The sequence below is a fragment of the Scleropages formosus genome, chromosome 4, assembly GCF_900964775.1.
Source record: "Scleropages formosus chromosome 4, fSclFor1.1, whole genome shotgun sequence".
NCBI lineage: Eukaryota > Metazoa > Chordata > Actinopteri > Osteoglossiformes > Osteoglossidae > Scleropages > Scleropages formosus.
Window position 1 is genome coordinate 16,438,365 of NC_041809.1, and position 23,068 is coordinate 16,461,432.

The 23,068-nt window shown below is 41.2% G+C and overlaps 2 protein-coding genes across 2 annotated transcripts; one reads left to right on the forward strand and one right to left on the reverse strand.

Annotated features, from left to right (window-relative positions):
• Positions 1-1,732: 1,732 nt before the first annotated feature.
• Positions 1,733-6,321, reverse strand: zbtb21 (zinc finger and BTB domain containing 21). Its single transcript, XM_018755036.2, has 2 exons — positions 6,108-6,321; positions 1,733-5,220 (listed from the first exon to the last, which is right to left on the reverse strand). The coding sequence occupies exons 1-2, from the start codon at positions 6,214-6,216 to the stop codon at positions 2,183-2,185; spliced, it is 3,147 nt and encodes a 1,048-aa protein (XP_018610552.2). The 5' UTR covers positions 6,217-6,321; the 3' UTR covers positions 1,733-2,182.
• Positions 6,322-9,773: 3,452 nt separating this feature from the next.
• On the forward strand, positions 9,774-22,599 carry umodl1 (uromodulin-like 1). Its single transcript, XM_029250861.1, has 17 exons — positions 9,774-9,846; positions 10,103-10,345; positions 11,397-11,558; positions 11,874-11,980; positions 12,072-12,258; positions 13,026-13,166; positions 13,463-13,927; positions 14,094-14,375; positions 14,572-14,684; positions 16,169-16,388; positions 18,041-18,178; positions 20,234-20,601; positions 20,973-21,121; positions 21,380-21,616; positions 21,721-21,880; positions 22,056-22,140; positions 22,412-22,599. Exons 1-17 carry the CDS (start codon positions 9,774-9,776, stop codon positions 22,597-22,599), a joined length of 3,318 nt encoding a protein of 1,105 aa, XP_029106694.1.
• Positions 22,600-23,068: the final 469 nt, after the last annotated feature.

The window sequence follows — 23,068 nt, forward strand, 5'->3', positions numbered from 1 at the left end:
TTAAGGTAGGTTAGACTATGATGTTCGCCATGTGTTCTTTTTCGACATACGATTTTTCCACTTACATTTACATTTATTCATTTAGCAGACGCTTGTGTCCAAAGCGACGTACATCTCAGAGAAAATACAATTTGTGCATTACATTAGAAGAAAGACATAGCTGCAGACATGTGATTCATAAGTAAACCTAGTTTGTTTCTTTCTACTTTATGCACCAATGTTCATCACATGAGTAGGTGCACAAAACTTACGATGGGTTTATCAGAAGGTAACCCCATTGTTAGCTGAGGACCATTTGTACACCAGAGTACTTTTTAAAAATTTCTTATAGCATTATCTGAGGTTCTTACAAAACCCAACCAGCAAATAAATCGAGGATGTCCATATTACTAAGCTTTCATTGTGACCTAGTAGTAAAAGTGACTTTGGATGTACAAAGAAATACAGACTGAACTTTCACCCCAATTGTGTTCATAAACTGAGGAACCAGTGCATTAGAATTTGCAAAAGATATTTAAAATACAGTGCACAACATGAAGAGAGCATGGTATTATATATTATTTGTACATTTTTTATATTATTCCATTCACTATAGGAAGTGAGCTATGGCAATAAAACAAAAATGTATTGTTCTATAAGTGCTTTACAAAAGGAACAGCATTACTGGTTTTATTATAAAATAAAAACACAAGAAAATGGATTCAGTTGGTATCCTGCTTCACATGATTTCCCCAAATTAAACTTTAAGGCACTATAACAGGGATTTCTATATAACTGAAATTGGAATTGATTTGAAGTGAAAAAACTGGATGAGGGGAAAAAAAGAGAAAACATTAAATGAAACATGAATATGACACACACTACATTTTTCTCCGTGAAGAAAACAATTTAAAGAAAAAATAATATTTGTTGATTATGACCTCAAGGACAAGGCTGTCATTTGAGAAGTATTTCTAAAACAAAAAATTATTTAGCCACAGACTCACTTGACAGCCAATAATACCATCAAAACCAGATCAAAAATTACAGCTGTGAAGTGAAAGACTAGAATAATTTAATAATTTTCTTTATAATAGTTTTTAATTTCTAATTTATTTAAATTACAGAATATACAATTACCACTGAATCTGATACTTTACTTACTTTGAACATAAAATGGCTTTTATCAACTTCAGAAAGTGCCATTTCTTTAACAGTGCTGTCAAAGCCTGCTACGCCAAGACAGAAATAACAGAGCTATATTATTACAATCTATTTACACTACCCCATACACATACAATTATTAGTCTTTTGCAAGAGCACTTAATATTAAATTGTAATGATGTTTTTTTAAAAGCACTTGTACAAAAAATAACATTATACAGAACTTTACTGGTACATCAGGTGCTTGAATTCCATGATTTCAAGGCAAACTATGACATTGATGAGGTTCTAAAGCAAGCAAAATAAACGAGTAAAACAGCACTGCCAAATACATTCATTTGCCGCACCAAATACTAACTTTTAAAACATCTGTACCAAAGCATGCTGACATTTCTGTGTAAGGTTTGGTGAGAAGCCAACCACATTCGGTCAGCCAGGAAAAGAGGGCGGGGGGACTATTTGAAAGGCAGCATTGAAAATCCACTTGGCCTGTTGTATAATTTGGTTTTCAGTTTATGCAATTTCCTCACCAGGCAACCGTTCAGTAGTAATTCAAAACTAAACGGGGAACCAGTGTTTTATTGATCCCTAAACATTATTCTGTAGTAGTACCTGACAACAGTGATTCTTCAACAAAAAGCACAATTCTTAGGCTAATACAGAATTAACCATCCTTCATTCTACTAAAAAACGTATAAAATAAAAAATATTTGGGCTGCGACACTGGCCATACTTATTGCTATGAAAGAAGCTATTTTATACTTGGATTTAGACTTATGGATATTTTCAGAAATACAGTGACAAAAAGCTAAGAAATCCTTTGATTAACAAGAAACACAACCTAAATCCAATAACCAATTTTAACAACACTATATCAAAATCAGTCATAAAATCAGAAATGTAACACTGATGGAATTTGTTTCCTGCTTACAGTATTTGTATTTCACCGCTACAGCTACCAGAAGTAGCTATATAGGCGTCTCAAAGCCCAGATCTCTGCTGAAGGGAACTAGGTAGAGTAGGAGACATCGGTAACTAGCTATGGGTTAGAGTGGCTTTGCTCATGGCTCCAAAGACTGAATGCAGTCTTGAAAGTTCTGTGACAGAGCTTGCACATGTATTGCCTCTTAAATGTCAGGGCTGAGAGAGTAGGTGCGTGGTAAAACAATGTGTCCGATTCCTGAGGAGTGAGAGGCTTTTCTGTAATGTCTGCCTTGGGCAGAGGACAACTGTCCTGCTTTTTTAGCTCTGGTGACTGGAGAGCAGGAGCTGCTGTGACAAGGGGCTCAGCTCCTGTTCCTGCTTGGGGTCCTGCTCTGGGTAGGGTTGGGTTTGGTACTGATGTTTGAAGAGGCGGAGATGGGGACGGTGAGGATGGATGCCGCTCACTCCTCTCCCTGACCCCTGGGTCCTCTGGACCTGTCATGTGTGACTGGAAGTGGCTCCACAGGCGGAAGTTGGTCCGGAAGGCTTTATTGCAGATATGGCAGATGAAGGGCTTGATGTGGCACAGCAGCTCCTGGTGGCGCTCCAGCTGCCTGCGTGAAGTGAACAGCTTGCCACACTTCTCGCAGGGCCACACTCCAGACTCCTCGGCAACTGCATCAGCAGAATCCCTTCTGACCTGCTTGTCTATGGCCTCCTCCTCTGGCTCCTCCTTCACCCTTAACTCTCCCTGGCTCTGGGCAACACTCATGTCCTCTGGCATGAAAGACGATTCTTCTGAATCAAACATCACCGGACCAGAGGAGTCACTGAAGACAACATCCTCCTTGGAGACTCCAGCACTCATGGGTTCTGGAGGCCTGATTAGATCAGATACTTTGCTGTTGCTCTCCTGCTGGTGTTGGGACAGTTGTTCTTTTGCTGTCATTATGTTCTGGTTGTGGACCTCCACCTGGTGACGCCATATGCTGAAGGAGGACTTGAATGTGCGCATGCACTCCAGGCATGTCAGCTTCTTGTATTCGCAGTGGGTTTCATGTTCTTTTTTCACTGTCGGGCTCGAGAACCTAAGGCCACAGTAAAGGCACACTGTTGCATGCCGACATCCCCTCTCGTGATCACCCTGCTCAAACAGTGATGTCAGCTTCTCGTTGCAAAGTCTACAAGAATAGACTTCATTACTTCTGCTTTCTTTTGGATGCATGGCCAAATCTTGATTCTGAAGCATGTTGTCTTTCCTTTCTGCCTGAGAATCAGACTTTTCTGAAGGGTGCATTTTTAGATGCTGCTTGAACTGAGACTGAAACCAGAAGAGTTTTCCACAATATGGACACACATTAGTCTTGGACCTTGCTCTTAAGTTCCTCTTACTAAATGGCTGAGATTGGAGACTTCCCTGCTTATTTCTCCTGAGCTTCATAATAAGGGCTTTCTTTATTTCCCTTTCACGAACGATGTCAATCAGCTTTCTTTGGAACTTCTCATCCAATACTGAGTAGGAGCTGGAGGAGGGAGCTGGATTCTGTATGATGCCGTGCTGTGTCTGACAGTGAGTCCACACTTTAAAGTTTGTATGGAATCTCTTATGACAAATTTCACACGAATAGGGCTTCTCTGGGTTGTGATACATGTTCACGTGACGATAGAGTCCAGCATTTGATCGGAAAACCTTTAAACAATTCCAGCACTTAAACATTTGGTTTTGATGGGCTTCACCCCGGTCATTTAAATCTGAATTTCGAGGTAAAGTAGTAGGTTTGTTATCATCTGTTTCTAAACCGGATTCATTTTTACCTTTGGACTTTTTAGGAGTCCTTCTGCCATCTAGTCTGGCCTTTCTTTTTCCAGAATGTTTGAAAAATCCTCTGGGACCTTCATCAAAGTTCACCTGAAAGTCTCTGAAGTTCACAGGCAAATTATCTCCAACTGTAATCCTTATAATCTCAGAGGGATCTGCCAGTGGGCTACTGGGTTCTGTTTTTACATGGACCTCACTTTTGTGAGGATCTCCCTCATCATATATACTGTAGTGCCTGGATTTGCAAACAAGTGTTGGGGTTGTGTTGGAATTTTGATGGTTGTGCTCTGCAGACTCCAAATCAGTTGACTTTGTTGCCAGTTTTACAACAGACTGCTCTCTACTTTTTTCTGCTCTGAGTTCTAGTGCTGGAGAGAAGACTGGTACAGGGCTGTCCATTGATAAAGATCTGCGTAGCAGGCTTTTTATGAGCGGGCCACTTCTGTCAACGCTCTGGCTCCCATCCCGAGTTTGGCCAGCAAACTGTTGCCGGGGATTCCACAGAGGGGACAGCGATTCATCCCTGGCACTCACAGTGCCTGCCTGCAAGCTGCCATGCTGTATCTGAGATTCGCTGAGGGAAACCGAGGAGGTCAGCTGTGGTCGTGTGTGTGACAAGTCTATTGCTCTGCCTCTTGGGATGCAGGTCGCTGAAGTGGATGTGTGGGTGCTGTTTTGAGAGGCTTCTGAAGAACTTCCAAGTTTGGATGTTGTGCTTCTCGAAGTTTCATTGGACTCTTCATATTCAGAAGAATGACATGGACTTTTGATAGAAGAGCTTGACAATACCTGATTAGGTGCCACAGAAGGTGTCTGTCTGTCAGATGTTTTCCCCTGCCGATTTAGGCTTTTAACATGAGAGGAGCTGCTGTTCTGACAGACAATGACACTCCTTTTCTGGTAGTGATTATTATCCTCTTCAGAAAAAGAAAGCCTCTTTCTGGAGATGCTGTAAGAAACCTGAGGCTTTGCTGACATGATGTTTGTCAGGAAAGGGATTCCTAAGCTGTACCCAAGCTCCTGGATGGCTGCCAAACTCCCCTTTTCCACAAAGAGCGAGGACGAGTAAATATAATTGAGTACATTTTCAAAGGCATCTGGCTCACAGAAGTCCAACTGGATGGCTGCATGGGCCTCCGAGTCCGTCCTGGTAAACAAGGACTGGAAGTACTCGCTGCTCGCAGCCAGAACGCTCCTGTGCGCCTCATACTTCTGGTCCCCTACGATCAAGATGACATCGCAGAGCTGACCTTTCAGCCGCTGCTCATTGAGGACGCCGAGCAAGGAGATGGCATGTGCAGGGTTAATGTAATGCACCAAGTTCTCCATATTAGCTGTCAGAATACAAATAAGATAAGGATTTGAGATTCGGCCTTCTCTTTATTCTAAAGCACTTTCGCTGCCTTGTAATGTTTCCTTAAAATATGGGATTGAAGCCATTAAGGTACTTATAGGCCTTTGGAAAGTTCAGCTGTATATGTTCAACTAATTTTGAGAAAATATTTTTAACATTTATTGCAAAAAAGGGGGGTGGGATAATACCTAAACGGCTAAAAATACAAATGAAGACAGCACAAACAAAAGATAACATGAAATAAGCAACCTACAAAATCAAATTATGTGTGTGTCCATTTTTGAAACCAAAATTACTGCAGCAAATAAAAGAACAAACAAGTAATTTGCAGTCAAAATTAAAAGGACTGTAAAAACACGTCTCCGCTTATAGGTGAAAAATAATAAACGTTCGACGTAACAGCTGGAAGTGGCGCGACCTGCATAAACTTACTCTGCACAGCAGGTCATGCATTACGTTTTTAACATGCATTACTTATTTTCACACAAGTGGTAGACTTGGTCAAGTTACATCAGGAAAAACTATATTTTTATTCAGTGCAATTTGTTCAAATTAAGCTAAGTGTAAGTGTCGTAACCACACACTTGATAAAACTGAACACTGCGCTACAGTATCTATCATCCGAACGAGCCTGGAAAAAACCGTGTTTAGTGCGCATGCGCCCCCACGGGCGCGCCTGCCGCGCTCTCAGGGCGCAGACTCAGCATCCGAAAACATGTAGCCACGAGTGGCTACCGCGAGGCGAAGGAGAAAGGGATCACCTCAGCGTTACGTCAGGAACGGCCGTTTTTTCCAAAACACCGGATTACAGGATAACGCGAACAGCATCAGCAGTCGCGCCCGAAGAGTTTCAATATTTCAACTCACCTTTCCGATTTATTTTTGGTGCCGTAGGCAACCTGAAACGAGGCTCGGCTTTAGAATTGTGTTGAGCGTGCGGCTGTCGTGATTCCATCCATTTTGTATTTGACGTCATCCCACACCAGGGATGAGCTCATCGCCGAGAACGCTCGTAACGTGTGCTTCGCTGTGATAGGCTCCTTTTTCGCGAGGGCGTACATGGCGGAAATGGCCACGAGAACGGCACCGATCAAAACGAAAGGAGCTTGCGCATATACACTGAGATTCTTAAAGAGACAGCTTATTGTTGTTTATTCTGCTACACTCCTCTTTGGTATCAGTTATATAATGTCTTATGTATTTATTGTGCTTCTATATAAATAATACTTAAAATGTTTGCAATACAATATTATGTAGTTAACACAAAAGTTTTTAAACTTAATTTGTTGCGAAATGCATGACGGAAGTTTGCGCTGATGAAACATAATAATATGTATGTTTTCATTCAGCATTTAAATAGCATGATTGTGGCTTCACAACTTTTCTTATATTGGACAAATAATATTATAAGTAGTATTGTTTCCTGCATTCTGTTATGCCTCTGATGTTTATCAGTGCTACTGAATGTGTGTGTGTATAATTTTTTTCTGTTTTCATGCATTTTTGTCAAATTCTCCAGTTATTTGACATCACTATTTACCCTTTTGCTTCCTCCTCGAAATACAACATCCATGTAAGTTTTGCAGAGGTAAAGGCAGGTAAAAACCTTTGCTGTGGGTCACCAAATTTGTTTACAGGCTTCATCAGGCCACATAACACACTTAGAAGAGAGTACTGTTTGTCTGGTTCCACTAGTAGCCTTGAAAGCAGGGCCACCAGGGGGCATAGTGACTAGACACTTTGCACTTGAAGCACCCACTTTAGAATCCTCCTTCTGTAGTACACTTGTGTAAGATACACTTGATTACTCCAGTACAAGTAGTCATCTGCATAAATGGGTAAAAAATTCCAAGTAGCCTTGTTATTCGCTTTGTATGAAACCCTCAACTCAGTAAGTAAATGTAAATTAAAGGTGCTTTTCTGGCTGTGGGTGTTGATGTAAATGATAAAAGCATGAGAGTCCCCGCTACTTCATCCACCCAAACGTTTTTTTTCTGTGAGCCTTCCAGCCACTGATAGCTAGTGTAGTACGTTGAAACTTTGATGTCAAGGTTTGAGCATCCTGGTTTCATTCTTTCACAATACATTTTCCAAATCTCTAATGCCTGTAAAGCCAAAAAATTACTGTTTGTATTTTGGTTTTTACTTTACTTCCTAGTTGCATCATTAAACTAATAACATCGTCACCTCATTTGGTGTTTCTTTTTTAAATTTAATTTATGAACTGAATGGGGTCACAGCAACATACAGGTAGAAGCAGTACACTGAGGTATTGCAAATATGTTCACAAACATAGTGTGAGGGCTTAAGGACAAAAGTTTGCACTGTATCACAGGTATGATCATATAGCACTTTCTAATCACTTCCTGAAGGGTATTCAGATATTCCAGAATTCATTACAGTCATCATGCTTCATGACAGTCCACTATTACAATAAATAACCAACCAATGTCAACAACCACTTGTCCCAAGCGGGGTCGTGGCAAGCTGGAGCCTACCGAGCAACACGGTGCAAGGCCGAAGAGGGATGGGACACACCCATGGGACACATCCAGAGACGTCAGTCTGTCTCAAGGCATCCTCAGCAGGACTCAAACCTCAGACCCACCACACAGCAAGCACCAGCCAAACCTGCCATACCATTGTGCCATCCTACCCCCCCATGCAATAAATAACCCTACTAGTCAACTAGTTACTTGTTGTACCATTCATTATACATTAGAAAGTCCATGTACACATGGTTATGTATCACTCCCCAGATACCATCTCCAGGAACGTTCAGTGTCATGAATGTGATTCCTGAGCTGTGATCACAGTGTTCATGAGGACTTAATTTAAGAAGACATCAGTTACTATGAGACTATGCTTCTGGCTGTCAACCCTGTCCTGGAGCTGAGCCACTCTCTTCACTGCTCATCCTTAGCCCTCCCCAAGCACATATCTGTTCTGCTTACAGTAACCCCATAATTTAGTCTGGTGCTCATCATTTTAATTGGGCTGTTGCTTGATGCCACAGTGACAATAACCACATCAAACTAATTGCCATGTGCAAGTAATATGTAACACACTACGTTAATGTTGGCAGGCCAGAATATTCCACAGGACAAGGTGATATGCAGATGAGCACGTGAAAACACAGTACTGGCCCCCTTAATTGGGTATGGGTAAAATTTAAGCAGTCATTATATTTCATAAGCTTTAGAAGACTTTGTTTAAGCCCAAATTTCTATGTCATAGCAGCAGGACAGTGGTACAGTGAATAATGCATGTGCCTTCAAGTACCTCGGCTCCACTCTTGGTTGTAGGTTTGAATCTAAGTCAGGGATTTGCAGTCCCCTTTTATTGGTAATCCGAAGACCTACACAGAAGTAGGCAATGGCACCTCCCTATGTCCCTTACCATAAAAACCACGTGAGTTGTTGCCATGAGTCAGACTCCATTGCACATACCTTCCCTCTACCTGCAGATGTATAAATAACAGAAAAGTTATACTAATACACAAGTGATATAAAAATGAGCAACAACTCTGAAGTTAAGATAGCCCTTCAAATTATTACACTCCTCCTAAAGTGCTTCTCCTTTCTTGGGAGCTGTTGTTTTCTGATATACTGAGCATACACTAACTTCTAAAATAAAATGTTTATGGTATCTAAAGAAATAATCATTGTTCGTTAGAAGACAGCGGAACTAGCTGGAGGCAAAACAAGAACACCTGAAAACACAGTATTCCTAATAGGTGTTCTTTGTGCACTATTTTAAAAGCTGGAAGTAAGACGAGCTGTGTGTAATACGAAAAAACATACAATATGTGAATCTTCAAATAAATATGCTTCTCCTAAATATGAAAAAAGATAAAAAGGTGCAAAAGGGGCAAGGAAACAGTATGTTGTGATCTTATTTTCTCAAAACTCCTTTCCAGGAGGTGATACAGACCAGAGATAGAGACAGAGGTGCACATGGTTAATACTTCAGTTACTACCTGAGTGCAAAAACTGTCACCTGGGAAAATAATACTAGTTTCCAAGCAAGACTCTGCTCCCTGTGGGACTGTACACACAAGAAATGGCAGTTACTGAGAGTACCTACTTACTGCACTGAGAGGATAAAGGACCATTTTACAATGTAAGACAGCGGCTCACATTATACAGTGGGCTCCAAACAAATCACTTTTATTTTATCTATGAATTACATGATAAGTTTGGTCAAATTAATTTTTTTTTTCACAGCAGAAGCAGGCTACAATATACTACTGTATTATTTCCACTTATTTTCAGTTTTGCATACAGGTTATACATGCAAACATGTGCTTGGAAAGAGAGACGTAACTATAGTGTATTTCCCCTCTCTGCTGGAGCAGATGTGTCTTACTACAATCAAAACATGGGAGGACTCCTGGGAATATGGGAGGAGAAAATTAAAAGTGAAGACACCTGCAGCGAAACAGGCAGTTGGCAACACCTAGGCAAGAAAGATTAAGCCCCACAGCCTGAACACATACTCTATGTTGTAATAAAACCTTTTAAACAATTCTCGATGAGCTGGATCATCATTACCTTCTTCACTGTTTCCTTTTTTGGGCTTAGTCTACAGCACACCTTCTTTGAAGGTAAGTATGGAAGCAAAACAGAGCACTGTTTTTCCTTTGAAATACAACACCATTCATGAAAAGCAAACACAAGTCATAATAACTGTAATCTACTGGATATGACTGCAGTTCAAGTTAAGAACACGTTTTGCTTCCATTTTAGCTTCTTATTTTTACAACAGTGTTTGTGTCAATATTTAGATATAGATATTTTTATCTTTATAGCTTAAGAACAAATACCCCAAGTGTGGTCTGTTTTTTTGTATTTTTCTTCTAGGTTATGGCTTGTCTCAATCAGCTTATCATGTATGTGTTGAAAATGAGACTAAAATCATCAGCAAGGTAATGTCTTATAAGGTTTCCTACAAAGAGTGGAGGCCATGTGGTGGCTGGCTTCCTGTGAAGACATGTCAGAGGACCCTTTTTAAAACAGTTTATCGCACTGTGCTCCTCAATGTCACCAAGGAGACTATCAAGTGCTGTGATGGGTTTGAGCAAGTTGGCCACTATTGTGCTTTGTGTGAGTATTCTGGAGCCCATCTGTTGGATGTAGCTGAAATTTTTATTCCAAGCAATTGCCTTTATCAAGGAAAGTTTACAAAAGTTTCCATAAATCTGACCCACTGATTATTGCCCTGATGCATTGCTGTGAATGATTGTAACACCCGCGTACCTTCAAGGGTGCAGATGTGGAGGTGGTTCCCTCTTAAAAGTACCTGGTAGAACATATCGAAAACTAGACTGATCTTACAACATCAACAATATGCACTATTCATGAAAGGACAGAGCAGGCTGTACTTCCTTTGAAGGCTGAAGTTGCTTAACATGCACAGAAAAATTATTTGCATAGTCTAAAAGTGGTTGTTCTGTGCTGGGGGCTCATCTCTTCCGGTGAGACCTGCAGATTCAACAAAGTAGGAAAAAGATGGGTTCTGTTATGGGTCTGAGCCCCGACCCAGTGAAGGTAGTTGAACAGGACAGGATGAGGAGGAGGTTTAACTTAAAGTTCATGATGGACAATGGCTGACAGCCCCTCTATGAAGTGATAACTGTGAGCTCCTTTAACCACTGGATTGTTCGATAATGGTGGTAAAAGAGGTGCTTTTAGGGGTTCCTTTTACCAGCAGCCATCCACCTCCATAATGCCAGCCAAAGGCTTGTTAGCTCCTCAACATAGAGAAGCAAGGAACTACCTTCTCACCTTACAAGATTTGTATTTGTTTATGTTTCCTGTATAGTGTAACAGTAATTAATAAATGTCAGTTTTATTTTTTTTTTTGTTAGTATTTGTTATTTATTTTTTGTTGGGTATAACTGTGTGCCTTGTTCTTATGTGTCATGCATTGAGCTGCTCTGTATGAATTTCCCTGCAGGGATTAAGGGTTTAAACAGTACAAGTACCATCATATTTTGTCCTGTTCACTGAATCTACGGAATAATATCAGTTGCAATACCTTATACAGACGCAAGATGAGGCTGTGGAATAAGGGATGGAGGAGTGTCTGGAGCTTCTCTGTGTCACATGGCTTTCCTTCAGTTGGATCTTAACTTTGCCTCTGTTGCCCTGACAGCTTTGAGCAGAACTGCAGAATTCAGTGCCAGACCTGGTCATTGCCCTAGAAATCCATCAGGAGCCTGGGGTCCTCAGTGTGAGTGGGACACAGATTGCCCTGGGTTCCAGAAGTGCTGCCAGGGTGGGAATTTCTCTTACTGCACCAATCCAGTGGCAGCTGGTGAGAGTGAAAATGGATCCTTTGACAAATAAGTTTGCAACAGTACTTGCTGGAGTAATCATCTGATTATCTGTAACCAGTTATAACGAAGAAGACCGCCTGAAATATCACTGTTGCCTCTCAAAGGCCTTTCATACACATGAACATTGTAACTCTTCAAATTCCTATGGTACACACATACAGCCTGCACTAATGATCAGTTACTCCATTGTATCTGAAGTCATGTGTTGCTGTCAGGCACTTGTCAAACTTATAAAATATACAATAAATAAACCATAGCAAAAGGTAGTAATGGATTTTATATCTTATTTCAAGAAAGGAGATGGTGCCTTAATGTGACTGTCACTGTGAAAGCAGACTTTGACATGCTGCAGTCTTTGGATGAAGGAATCCTGAACCACACAAGACTGTTGCACTCCCTGGTATGTAGGCTACTGCATGGAGGGTCATTAAGTTTTACAATTGGTGGTGAGACTCTTTGACTGACAGGACTGTACCACTGTGCTTTGGCAGGTCACAGGTGCTCTGGGCTCCCCTTTCCTTTCTGTGCATCATGTTTACTCCCAGTCTGCTGGACCCCTCAACACGCTCTCCTCACTGCTCCTCTGTTCCTCCCAGAGCCTCTCAGCATCCCATACAGCTGGCCAGCTGCAGCAACTTCTCCAGCGCATCGAGGAAGTGATAAGCATTGAAGTGAAAGGTAAAAACTGCAGTCACACTGCAAACAGGAAGAATCAGCCATGGGCTTTCCAAGGTGTGACCAAACTCTTAACTTCTCTGTGTGCCATGTTTTCATTTATTAAAACTGGTTTTATGAAGAGCACATGGTCAGTGCAGCCTACAGAGAGAGACAGTACACAGAGAAATGCAAATATGCTCACATGCATAAGCAAGGGCTCAGGGTCCAAAGGTTGCAATATGTCACAGTATGATCACATACTTCCTAGTAACTTCCAGAAGGGTGTCCAGATATTTTAGCACTCGTTACAGTTGCCCATCCATCCATCATCAACAACCTCTTGTCTTAGCGGGGTCATGGAGAGCCAGAGCCTACTCAACAATGCAGAGTGCAAGGCCGAAGGGGGAGGGGACACATCTAGGACAGGATGCCAGTCCATCGCAAGGCACCCCAAGCAAGGGGTCAAACCCCAGACCCGGCACACAATGGACACCAACTGAACTTGTCGTGCCACCCCGTTACAATTGTCATGCAAGTCAAATGTCAGATTTTCAGGTGGGGGAAATTTAAACAATTCAGTTTTTGTGCAGTTTGGTGAAGAGATAGAAAATTGTCCAGTATCAAGCTGTGTGTAAGAAAAGTAGGATATGAGAAATTGTGGGAAGGCTTTCCTGCAAGACAGACGACAGTGTTGTGCTCACACACAACTCAGGGATTGTCCAGCACATGCACATCTGAGCCTGTCTGTGTTGCAAACACAATAAGTATTCTTCCTGTCCTCCCCCCAGACACAGATGAATGTGCCCATGTGGAGCTCAACAACTGCTCGCCTGAGGCACTCTGCCGCAATACGGAGGGCATGTACAGCTGCACATGTCGCCCTGGGTTCACTGATCTGAGCCCCAACAGTACAGGCACACAGTGCCAGGGTACGTGTCAGGTGCAAACAGACACGGCAACGTGATTAACTACAGCGTATTCACACGATGCATTACTATGTTAGATTAAGTAACGGTAATCAACGTATTCTGTAACACATTTTTTTTTACTTCAGATCTTTTTACATTATTTTAAACCTTTATTCTGGCTTTCAATCTGCTAAGCAACAAAATAATCTTGAAAATTTGCTCTGAGTTGTTTGTATTTTGTGCTTTGCCTTCCATTTCATAGGTGAGTGAATGTCTTGAACTCTGTGTTCAAAAGTGAAAAATGTTGTGTTTTTCAGCTTTCCAAAAGCTGAATAACTGGACCAACACAGCAGTTCCCAGTGTGAACAGCAGTGCTGAGTACAGTGTCTTTCCTTGTCGCTGTAATGGGACACACAACATGACATTAATGGAGACTTGTAACCACAGACCAGGTCAGATGTGCTGTGATCCTGAAGGACAGCCCCACCGTGGCTCCAATACGACACTCCCACTCAGTGGGACACAGATGCACCCAGCAAACAGCACACAGAGCAATCTGACCAGTGACCTCAAGTTGCCATGGAACAGTACTGACCATCTGTCACCCAGTACAGTGGAAGATGCTAGGATAGTGATCCAGAAGAGCACCTCAGAGGATCCAGGGGTCCATGCAATGCCCATGGAGTGGAACAGCACTGCCACTGCTGCTGCACCTGGTGCCTTCTACCTTAGCACAGCTCGATACAAAGACATCTCCAACGGCACATTGATCTCCACACACTGTATGTTACTTACCGTTGCTTTCATTCCTAGATTATAGATACATCATAATGTGCATTTCCAAGCTGGTGTTGTAAGTGTTCTCATGCATATAGTGTTTATTTCTGCTTTAGGTACTTTTGGGTGCTCATGGTCATTTTTCCACCTGCTGTACCTTTACTCTTGCAGGCCCACCGCTTTTCAATGTTCAGGTGACCAATGTCACAAGCTTCACTTTCTCAGTCACTTGGACAGTCCACACCCTCCCTGGGCAACCCTCTCCCATGGAGTCCATTAATCACACATTTCAAGTGCTGCTCCTTCAGGAGTCCCAGGTTCTGAGGAGCACAGAGGTGATGGTGCCTTTCTGGGTTGCTACAAACCTGGAGCCCGGGGTTCTGTACACTGTCAGAATTGTTCCCAGTGGATGCACAAACAACAGCACACCAGTAGAAGAGCATGTGAGGACAGGCAAGTTCCAGTCCCGGGTGCAGCAAGAGGTCTGCTCTTGTAATATTAACCTAGGAGAGCTTGTTTATCAACTCATGAAGTTCATCTTATGTAGATACTGCTGTCCCACTTCCAAATAAAGTAGACCTTGTGGCTGGTGAATTTTACACTGTGTACAAGGTATAGAGCAACTGTGTGATGTGTTTTATTTTCCCAGCTGCGCAGATCCTCAAAGCCAAGACCCGCCTGAGCAATGTGCAGTTCAGAGAGACCTTGTTGAATTCAAGCAGCCAGGACTATCGTGATCTTTGCCGCTCTATTCAGAGTGAGGTGTGTACATAAGTAAATGACATCTTTGTTTGCTTTCATACAAATGCCTTGCTGCTGTTTTGCAAGTGATGTCCTCCATGTGTTACAATATGAGCTCAAAGGTCCTTCTAACCAGTAACTTAACAACAGTCTCTACAGCAACTGTAACTGTTTGTCTTCTTAGAGGCTCGTAAAAATCGAAGGTCTGACCCATGTATATGTCTGTAGAGGCAAAGATGCCATTATAGATAAATCATCTAAGCTGAAGTAATTTTAATGGAAATGACTGCTGTGCAATGTTTTCATGACTCCACTGAAGCTTGGTTGGTAATGCAACACATATAATTAGAAAAATTATTGACCGATAATTAGCATGTACAGTGCTGCATGAAAGTATGCAAAGTCCTTGTGCACCTTTGTTTCACCACAAAATTGTTATTTAATGAGAACCAGTCTTTCTCATCAGGCATAAGTGAGTAATTATCAATTCTAGGTATTGTTTTAGAGGAAATCACATCTGAATTAGAATACAGGTGCCAAGATATGTGAACTCCAAGTTGCATTAGTTAAACCCAATAGGTAAGTAGAATCAAGTGTGTAAATCATAAACATTTGTTCATTTCATTTAAGATTTAATATTTCAATTTTATCTTTATTTTAATATTTTAAACATGAATAGGGGGGTGCGGTGGCGCAGTGGGTTGGACCGGGTCCTGCTCTTCAGTGGGTCTGCGGTTTGAGTCCTGCTTGGGGTGCCTTGTGACGGACTGGTGTCCCGTCCTGGGTGTGTCCCCTCCCTCTCCGGCCTTACGCCCTGTGTTGCTGGGTAGGCTCTGGTTCCCCGTGACCCTGTATGGGACAAGCAGTTCTGAAAATGTGTGTGTGTGTGTGTGTGTGTGTGTGTGTGTGTGTGTGTGTGTGTGTGTGTGTGTGTGTGTGTGTGTGTGTGTGTGTGTGTGTGTGTGTGTGTGTGTGTGTGAGAACATGAATAAGAAAGGGCATGTGGTGGCACAGTGGGTTTGCCCTGTGTCTGCTATCAGGTTGGTCTGGGGTTTGAGTCCTGCTTGGGGTGCATCACAGTGGACTGGTGTACCATCTGGGGTGTGTCCCAGCCTTGTGCCCTATGTTGCCAGGTTAGGCTCTGGTTCACTGTGATCCCACCTGGCACAAACAGTTTCAGACTGTGTGAAATGTGAATAATGACTGTCTCTGCAGGGTTTACATACTTTCAAGCTGTGAGTGCAGGTACTTTATGAAAAAAGTAGTACAAATTGATGATTTTACAAAACTGACCAATAATTCAGTTCAGCGTTGGACCTGTTATGGGGCAGTGTGCAGTGTAACCATCAATCACATGGACTTTTAAGATAATTTTTATCACTGTTCTACAATTGCACATCCAGCTTTATGGGGCTAAATTGGCCTAAATGTAAGAGTCAGTTTCAATGGTTCAGAGGTTAGCAAATAATAATAAAAATAATAATAATAATAATCTTTTCCAACAGATAAGAAGATCGCTATCTGGAGACATACTAGCTCTGCTGGACTTGGGAGTAGTCAAAATTCAAATAGTGGACCTGGCCCCAGGAAGTGTGGTGGTTAGCTATGTGATTGTGTTCCGCCCAGAAGAGAAACTGGACATCAGTAATGTGTCATTTGCCCTTCTGACATCCCTGCAGAACAGTTCCAAATATATAGTGGACAATAGGAACTCTAGTGTGGAAGGTATGATTCATTATTTAAAAAATTATTTTTGCAGCTTATTTAAACCTTAATAAGCGGGATAGCTGGTAGCATAGTGGTTAGAGCAACTGCCTTTGGGCTGAAAGGTTACAGGTTTAATCTCTCAGGTGGCGCAGTGGGTTGGACCGTGGTCCTGCTCTCCGGTGGGTCTGGAGTTTGAGTCCCGCTTGGGGTGCCTTGCGACGGCCTGGCATCCCGTCCTGGGTGTGTCCCCTCCCTCTCTGGCCTTACGCCCTGTGTTACCGGGTAGGCTCCGGTTCCCCGCGACCCCGTATGGGATGAGCGGTTCTGAAGATGGATGGATGGTTACAGGTTTAAGCCTTACCTCTGGCTGTACTACCCTTGAGCAAGGTACTTATCTTGAATTGCTCCAGTTAAAAAAAAAAAAACTAGCTGTATAAATGGGTAAATAATTGTAGCATTGTATATTACTTTGGAGAAATGTGTTAGATAAATGTAATAATAAACAAAAGATATGCTCAACTTGGAGTAAAATAAGAACTTAAAGGTTTGGGTGCTCAAAACGCCCTGTCCTGTGTAGGAGTGGAGCAATTATTGGAGAAAACTCACTTTAAGCTTACCTAAAGATATTTTATTTGATTGGAGCAATTATGGGAGAGCACAGTTTAAGCTTCCTTGAAGATGCTTTAGTTAACCTCTAAAATCTCTAAAAATGAAGATTATGGAGGGCAAATGCTCCTAACTTGTTTGTTGACAGTTCAGCGCTGATGGACTTGACATCACACCTCTTTGTTTTAGGGGCTTTGAGATAAGCAAACTCTCATGAACGCTTGGTGACAAGAACACATGACTGCAACAGGGAGAGGCTTGGCATATTCACTCATTAAACACTCTGCACGCAAATGGCCTTAACGAAGAATTATTTTGCCTGTCACCCAGTTCAATATTTGTATGGCTTTTTCATATTTACAGTCTTTTCCTGTAATCCTTTTATTTACAGTGATCTGTTCTATGTCTGAGGGGGCGCGGTGGCGCAGTGGGTTGGACCGCAGTCCTGCTCTCCGCTGGGTCTGGGGTTCGAATCCCGCTTGGGGTGCCTTGCGACGGACTGGCGTCCCGTCCTGGGTGTGTCCCCTCCCCCTCCGGCCTTACGCCCTGTGTTGCCGGGTTAGGCTCCAGTTCCCCGTGACCCCGTCAGGGACAAGCGGTTCTGAAAGTGTGTGTGTGTGTGTGTGTGTGTTCTATGTCTGTACTTGTCTTTTACTGATTCTCTGTTTAGGGCAATATATTTACGTTTCACTTTGACAGTCCCCATGCCACTATTATATCTGTAGGTCCATTCTGTATGATGTAATTTCCCCATCAATGGCAAGTGTATATATGGTATTTTGTTGGTAACATATGGGTATGCTGAAGAAGGCATCCCTCTGAAACCCATCCATCCTGAAAAATAAAATGTTTTTCAGTAAGCTTGAAGTCTGCTCTCCCATCATTGCTCAGATGTTGGAAAATACAAATATTGTATATTTCAGTAAAAATAAATGCAGTACATGCACATATAATGCTAATATTTGCAATAAATATTAATTTATAAAAGCAAGTGAAGTAACAAGTAGCCTACACATAAGTAATGTAAATAAGAAAGAGTAAATTGTGATCTCTTTTCCCCACAGATTTCGATGAATGCTTTTCAAGACAAATAGACTGCTCACCCTTTGCGTTATGTGTGAACACCTGGGGATCATTCAAATGCATTTGCCCTGATGGATTTATAGACACCAATCCTGACAGACTGGGAAGAACCTGTGAAGGTAGAATTTTCTCATAATACCTTATGGAAATTTAAGTGTTTTGTGAATGCAGCTATAATGAACACAAATTTGAAGAATTTCAAAACTTCGTTGACCATTGTCTGGGTTTTCAGTAGACAACTTGTGAGCTAAACTCTTGAAAGGTCTCAGAGTTTCAATACTTCATTATAGTTTGGAAGGACACAGGGTGCAGGGTGTTTTGTTATCTACATAAATAACACAATTTATATTTAAAAACTCATAAAATGTATATAACTTTATCCTTTGAATTTTGAATTGAATTTTTTTTCAAGCACAAGGTATTGCCAGTCATGATTTTCAAGTGACCTACTACTGTTAACGGTGAACATAGCAGTTTTAGTTTTTCACCAGTAAGGCCTCCCTTCATGGAATATCTGTGTTATCACAAAGAGTAGTAAACTGAGGATATGCCACAGTTTATTGATGTAGAAATGAGGAAACACACCATGCTGACACCAGGGCTATCCTGTCTCAATATGTGCTTGTCATCTATTATGCCACCCATATAGGTTTAACCACTTTGTCCATCTCTGTATCATCCTGTTACCAGGCAACATTAAAACACAAAACAGCTGTGGGCCATATATTGAATACGTCAGTCCTTACCACCAGGTTGTGATGCTATTTCACAATGTAATAGCATGTTGATAATGTACCCCACCTCCAATGTCCAGTCACGCATTCCGCTCAAAATAACTTTTATTACTATGGAAAAATGTCACAACCATTTTGGCATTGAGATCAGTAATAAATTAAGATCTGGGTGGAACATACACACTGTAGTGTTGATGGTGTTGTTTCACCTGGGTCAACGTGTTTTTTGTTTTACCATCCTAACACTTACGAATACAATATGCTTGCAGTACATTGACGATGTATTGCAGTTTTCCTGTGTGAATTACATGAAGCTGCAATACCAGAAAAATGTAGTGTTCAATACTGAAATTTCTTGTCTGCTCAATATTTTACCTACTGTATTGCACTCTTGTGCCACTTCTGAAGATCTTTAAGGACTTTAGTGAAATTTGCTAATCACCCCAATTTCTAAAAACTGAGAAATGCACTCCTCTACACATGCCATAGATTCTTTTGAGAGTACACAAAAAGTATGTGCAATAACTATGTTGTTGATTGGTTGATTTGTGATGTCGTGTTGTGTCACAAAGCAACAGCACACCCAACAATATCAGAAAAAAAATTTCACCATACAGATAGAAAGATAACAGTGAAATAACCATGCCCTTCTTTTTGCACAGCCTCATATTGAAGGAAGATATCTCTACAAATAAACTGGAATTAATTTGAGAATTTATCTGTGGAATTAACACAATAAAAAGTAGTTTTGCATGTTTTTCCAGGGTGGTTCTCAATTTGGTGATGTTATTAAAAAATAGAAATATCAACCCAAAGTGTTCTTTTTTTTAAAAAAAAGAGAAAACAATACCATTAAACAATGTCTAATGGAATAATCAAAAATTATAAGCGATAAAGTCAAACAATCTTTAAAAAAAAAATTCTAAGATTCTGTGAGTTGAAAGATAAAGGTTGTGTGGGTTGATATATTAATATAAAATATTTACCATATGCATCGAGGGGTGCGGTGGCGCAGTGGGTTGGACCGCAGTCCTGCTCTCCGGTGGGTCTGGGGTTCGAGTCCTGCTTGGGGTGCCTTGCGACAGACTGGCGTCCTGTCCTGGGTGTGTACCCTCCCCTTCCGGCCTTACGCCCTGTGTTACCGGGTAGGCTCTGGTTCCCCGTGACCCCGTATGGGACAAGCGGTTCTGAAAATGTGTGTGTGTGTATTTACCATATGCATATAATTTAGTAAACTTCTCTCAGTGAAAATATGTATTTTTCATAATTCATGGTTTGAACTTGTTTCTTCTCTTATGCTTTTCACCTCTATGTACTCACTCTATGAATCCACCACTGCCTGTCTGGAACTGACCACTGCAGCCAAGAGTCCAAGAATTTCCCCCAGGAGTCCTGCTATGCCCTTTGTGAATCTAACGTTTTCCTCTTGGAGTCCCACAGTTTCCTCTTGGAATCGCACCGATTCCTCTGGGAATCCAGCAGTTTCCTCTGGGAATCCAACTTTTTCCTCTGGAAATCCCACCGTTTCCTCTGGGAGTCCAGCGGTTTCCTCTGGGAATCCAGCTGTTACTTCCAAAAGCAGCAACTCAGTCTCACTTGTGAGAGATCCTTCACATTCAGGGGCTGTCACTGTTGAGTGCAAAGCCAATGAAATCTTTGTAACCGTAGCAAGAGAGTTCCTTAGGATCAGGAGTATAGCAGAGAGCTCTTTGTACCTTGGAAGGCCAGACTGTGGGGTAACATATGGGAATGAAAGTCATGTCCAGCTGAATGCCACCTGGGAGAAGTGCAACACGCAGTTTGTTCATGTAAGGAAATATCCTCTAAGTACTGCCACCACCATCACAGCTTATTGAAGCACCACAGATTCTTAGATTCTTATGTCATCATAAAAGGACTGTCAATAGTGTGGTGAAACACAAACATACATTTAATGTTTAAGCAGGTCTGAAACAACACCCTTGAGAAAGTTAATTAATGTGAACTGCTTCAGTTAAATATCCAGCGGTGTATATGGCCAAAAATGTACATTTTTTAAAAAGTGATTCCTCAACAACAAAATAATCTAGTTAGTAAATGAAAAAAGTAATGCCTTTTGCAGATTTAAGTATACTGTTAAAAAATAGCAGATAAGACTGAATATCTCTCTTTTAATACGTTTTGCTGTTTTTCTTTCCAGAACAGCACTCATAGCACCGCACAAGTAATTTTATTCAGTAACTTAACTTCTGGCTTAATTATGACTTCTCCCAAAGTTTACTTAGAGATACCAATCATGTGCACATATGGGAGGAACATACTAATTTCTACAGGACTCACCCCTATTGGGTAAGAGAAGTATATGGATTTAATATTTCACGTATTGTTCTTCATTTTAAACTGTAACTTTGGTGAGAAAAAAATGCATGAATTCAACTGAACTTTTAGTGAAGATTGGGGATTTGTCAACTTAAGAGCCAAGTCATTATTTGTGTTTGGACAGAACCTTATAACCAGTAAACCCCCAGCTTTTTACAGTAAAGTTATGAGTCCCTGTCTCTAGTGAATATTTTCTTCTTTGATGAGTACTCTTTTCTTTCTCAAAAGGATTGACATGATCAAAGACATAGTTGAGGGATCTGGAACATTTCATGTGAGCTTTCAGCTGCTCAATGGCACTTTCCCACTTCCCCAAAACCACACACTGTCTCCCAATGAAGAAGTTGTCATTGAAATAGGAATCAATACCACTGTGCCACAACTCAAGCTCATAACCAAGAGATGCTGGGCGACCCCATCCAGTAATCCATTAGACACAACAAGCTATGAATTCCTGAAAAACGGGTAAGGAATTTTATCCTGTTATATTTGATAGGCTGAAAATTACATGGGCCTGTTTGAAATTTCATATCTATGGTAAAATGCAAATCTCTTTCCCTACTCTTCAGCTGTCCTGTCACTGGCACATTCACAACAGTTTTACAGAATGGGAATTCCAGTAGGTCTCGTCTCTCTGTTCGCATTTTTTCTGTCGTGGAAGAGATTGTTATCTACCTGCACTGTCAAATTCAAATCTGTGTTGAGACTACAGCAGATATCTGCAAATCCGTGAGTCTCTCCACATTTCTACATTATATAACTCTAACCCACATTTTTCACTCCATAACCATTTGTGGCCCATTGGGACATGCTGGGTTCAGATGGTATCTATTCTTCTTTCTTCAAATCAGAAAAGACTAACTCATTCATCAGAGATAATAAAAAAATCTCCCTTTCCCTCCAGGACTGCAGGGAGCGCACTGAAAGGACTGCTAATATAGTTGGCACCAGCAGAGCATCTTGTGGACCCATCTATAAGTCTCCAAATGGTGAGCTGTTTGTCCATCAATCTGATGACAGTGTGGAAAGGATGAAGGTTCTCATTGCTAGGAATGGTTTACTGGAAGCACTCACAAATGGAAATCATTTGTTTCTAAGTTCAAGCATTTTTGGCAGGTATTTGAAAACTTAGCACTTTAATTTGTTGTCAAGAGTGTCAGTACTAGAGATAAGTTGTATCAGTTTGCCAAACTGCTTGTGCATAATAACTGTTAGTTGTCTTAGGATGACATGTGACTTTTGACTCTCCCGCTTCAAAAGGATCATCCACTGGGAAGACTGCTTCCTTTCAAGATGTGGGATTAATCATACTGGGGTTAGCTCTAGTTCTTCTCACCATCCTTGTGGCTCTAGCAGTCATCTTCTACTACCGGAGTAGAATTGGACATTACAACTTCAGTTTCAAGCAAAAGCAAGAGAAATTCACCTATCACATTTTTGACACATGAATTCAACGTGCCCCCGTTTTGCACTGGTTTTTAAAGCTATTCAGTTACTGGCTCTTGCTGTGCAATGTTCAACATTATATAAATATAGCATTTACCACTGATTGCAACTGATAATTTTATGTTATGACCAGTTGTGTGTTTCTAAAATGTAATTTAGTTTTAGCATAAAGAATACACATGTGCATGTACAAGAACTTACAAACTGAAAAACATTTCTTTGTAGTTTCACTCTGTTAGCACTCATCTGTTATTCAATATTATACCTGTAATCAAAGTGTCTTAGAAAATCGTTAATGTGTTGCACTAAAAATATATTACATTTCCTCAATGAAATGCATAGCTCTGTGTATATAGTGTGCAGCCTAATGCTGGAATTGAGGTATAACATCTAAAACTTAAAATATAATATTTTGTCCAATAAATTATCCAGTTCAACAAAATGTGAACCTGAAAAGCATTTATAACAACG

Bases quoted from the DNA above. Each gene is read 5' to 3' on its own strand.
- umodl1 (XM_029250861.1), top strand. From the start codon at position 9,774: ATGAGCTGGATCATCATTACCTTCTTCACTGTTTCCTTTTTTGGGCTT. The intron at 14,685-16,168 runs GTGTGTACATAA...CTTTTCCAACAG, and splicing joins GCCGCTCTATTCAGAGTGAG to ATAAGAAGATCGCTATCTGG. The intron at 21,881-22,055 runs GTGAGTCTCTCC...CTTTCCCTCCAG, and splicing joins CAGCAGATATCTGCAAATCC to GACTGCAGGGAGCGCACTGA.
- zbtb21 (XM_018755036.2), bottom strand. From the start codon at position 6,216: ATGACGTCAAATACAAAATGGATGGAATCACGACAGCCGCACGCTCAA. The intron at 5,221-6,107 runs GTGAGTTGAAAT...GTATTCTGACAG, and splicing joins ACCAAAAATAAATCGGAAAG to CTAATATGGAGAACTTGGTG.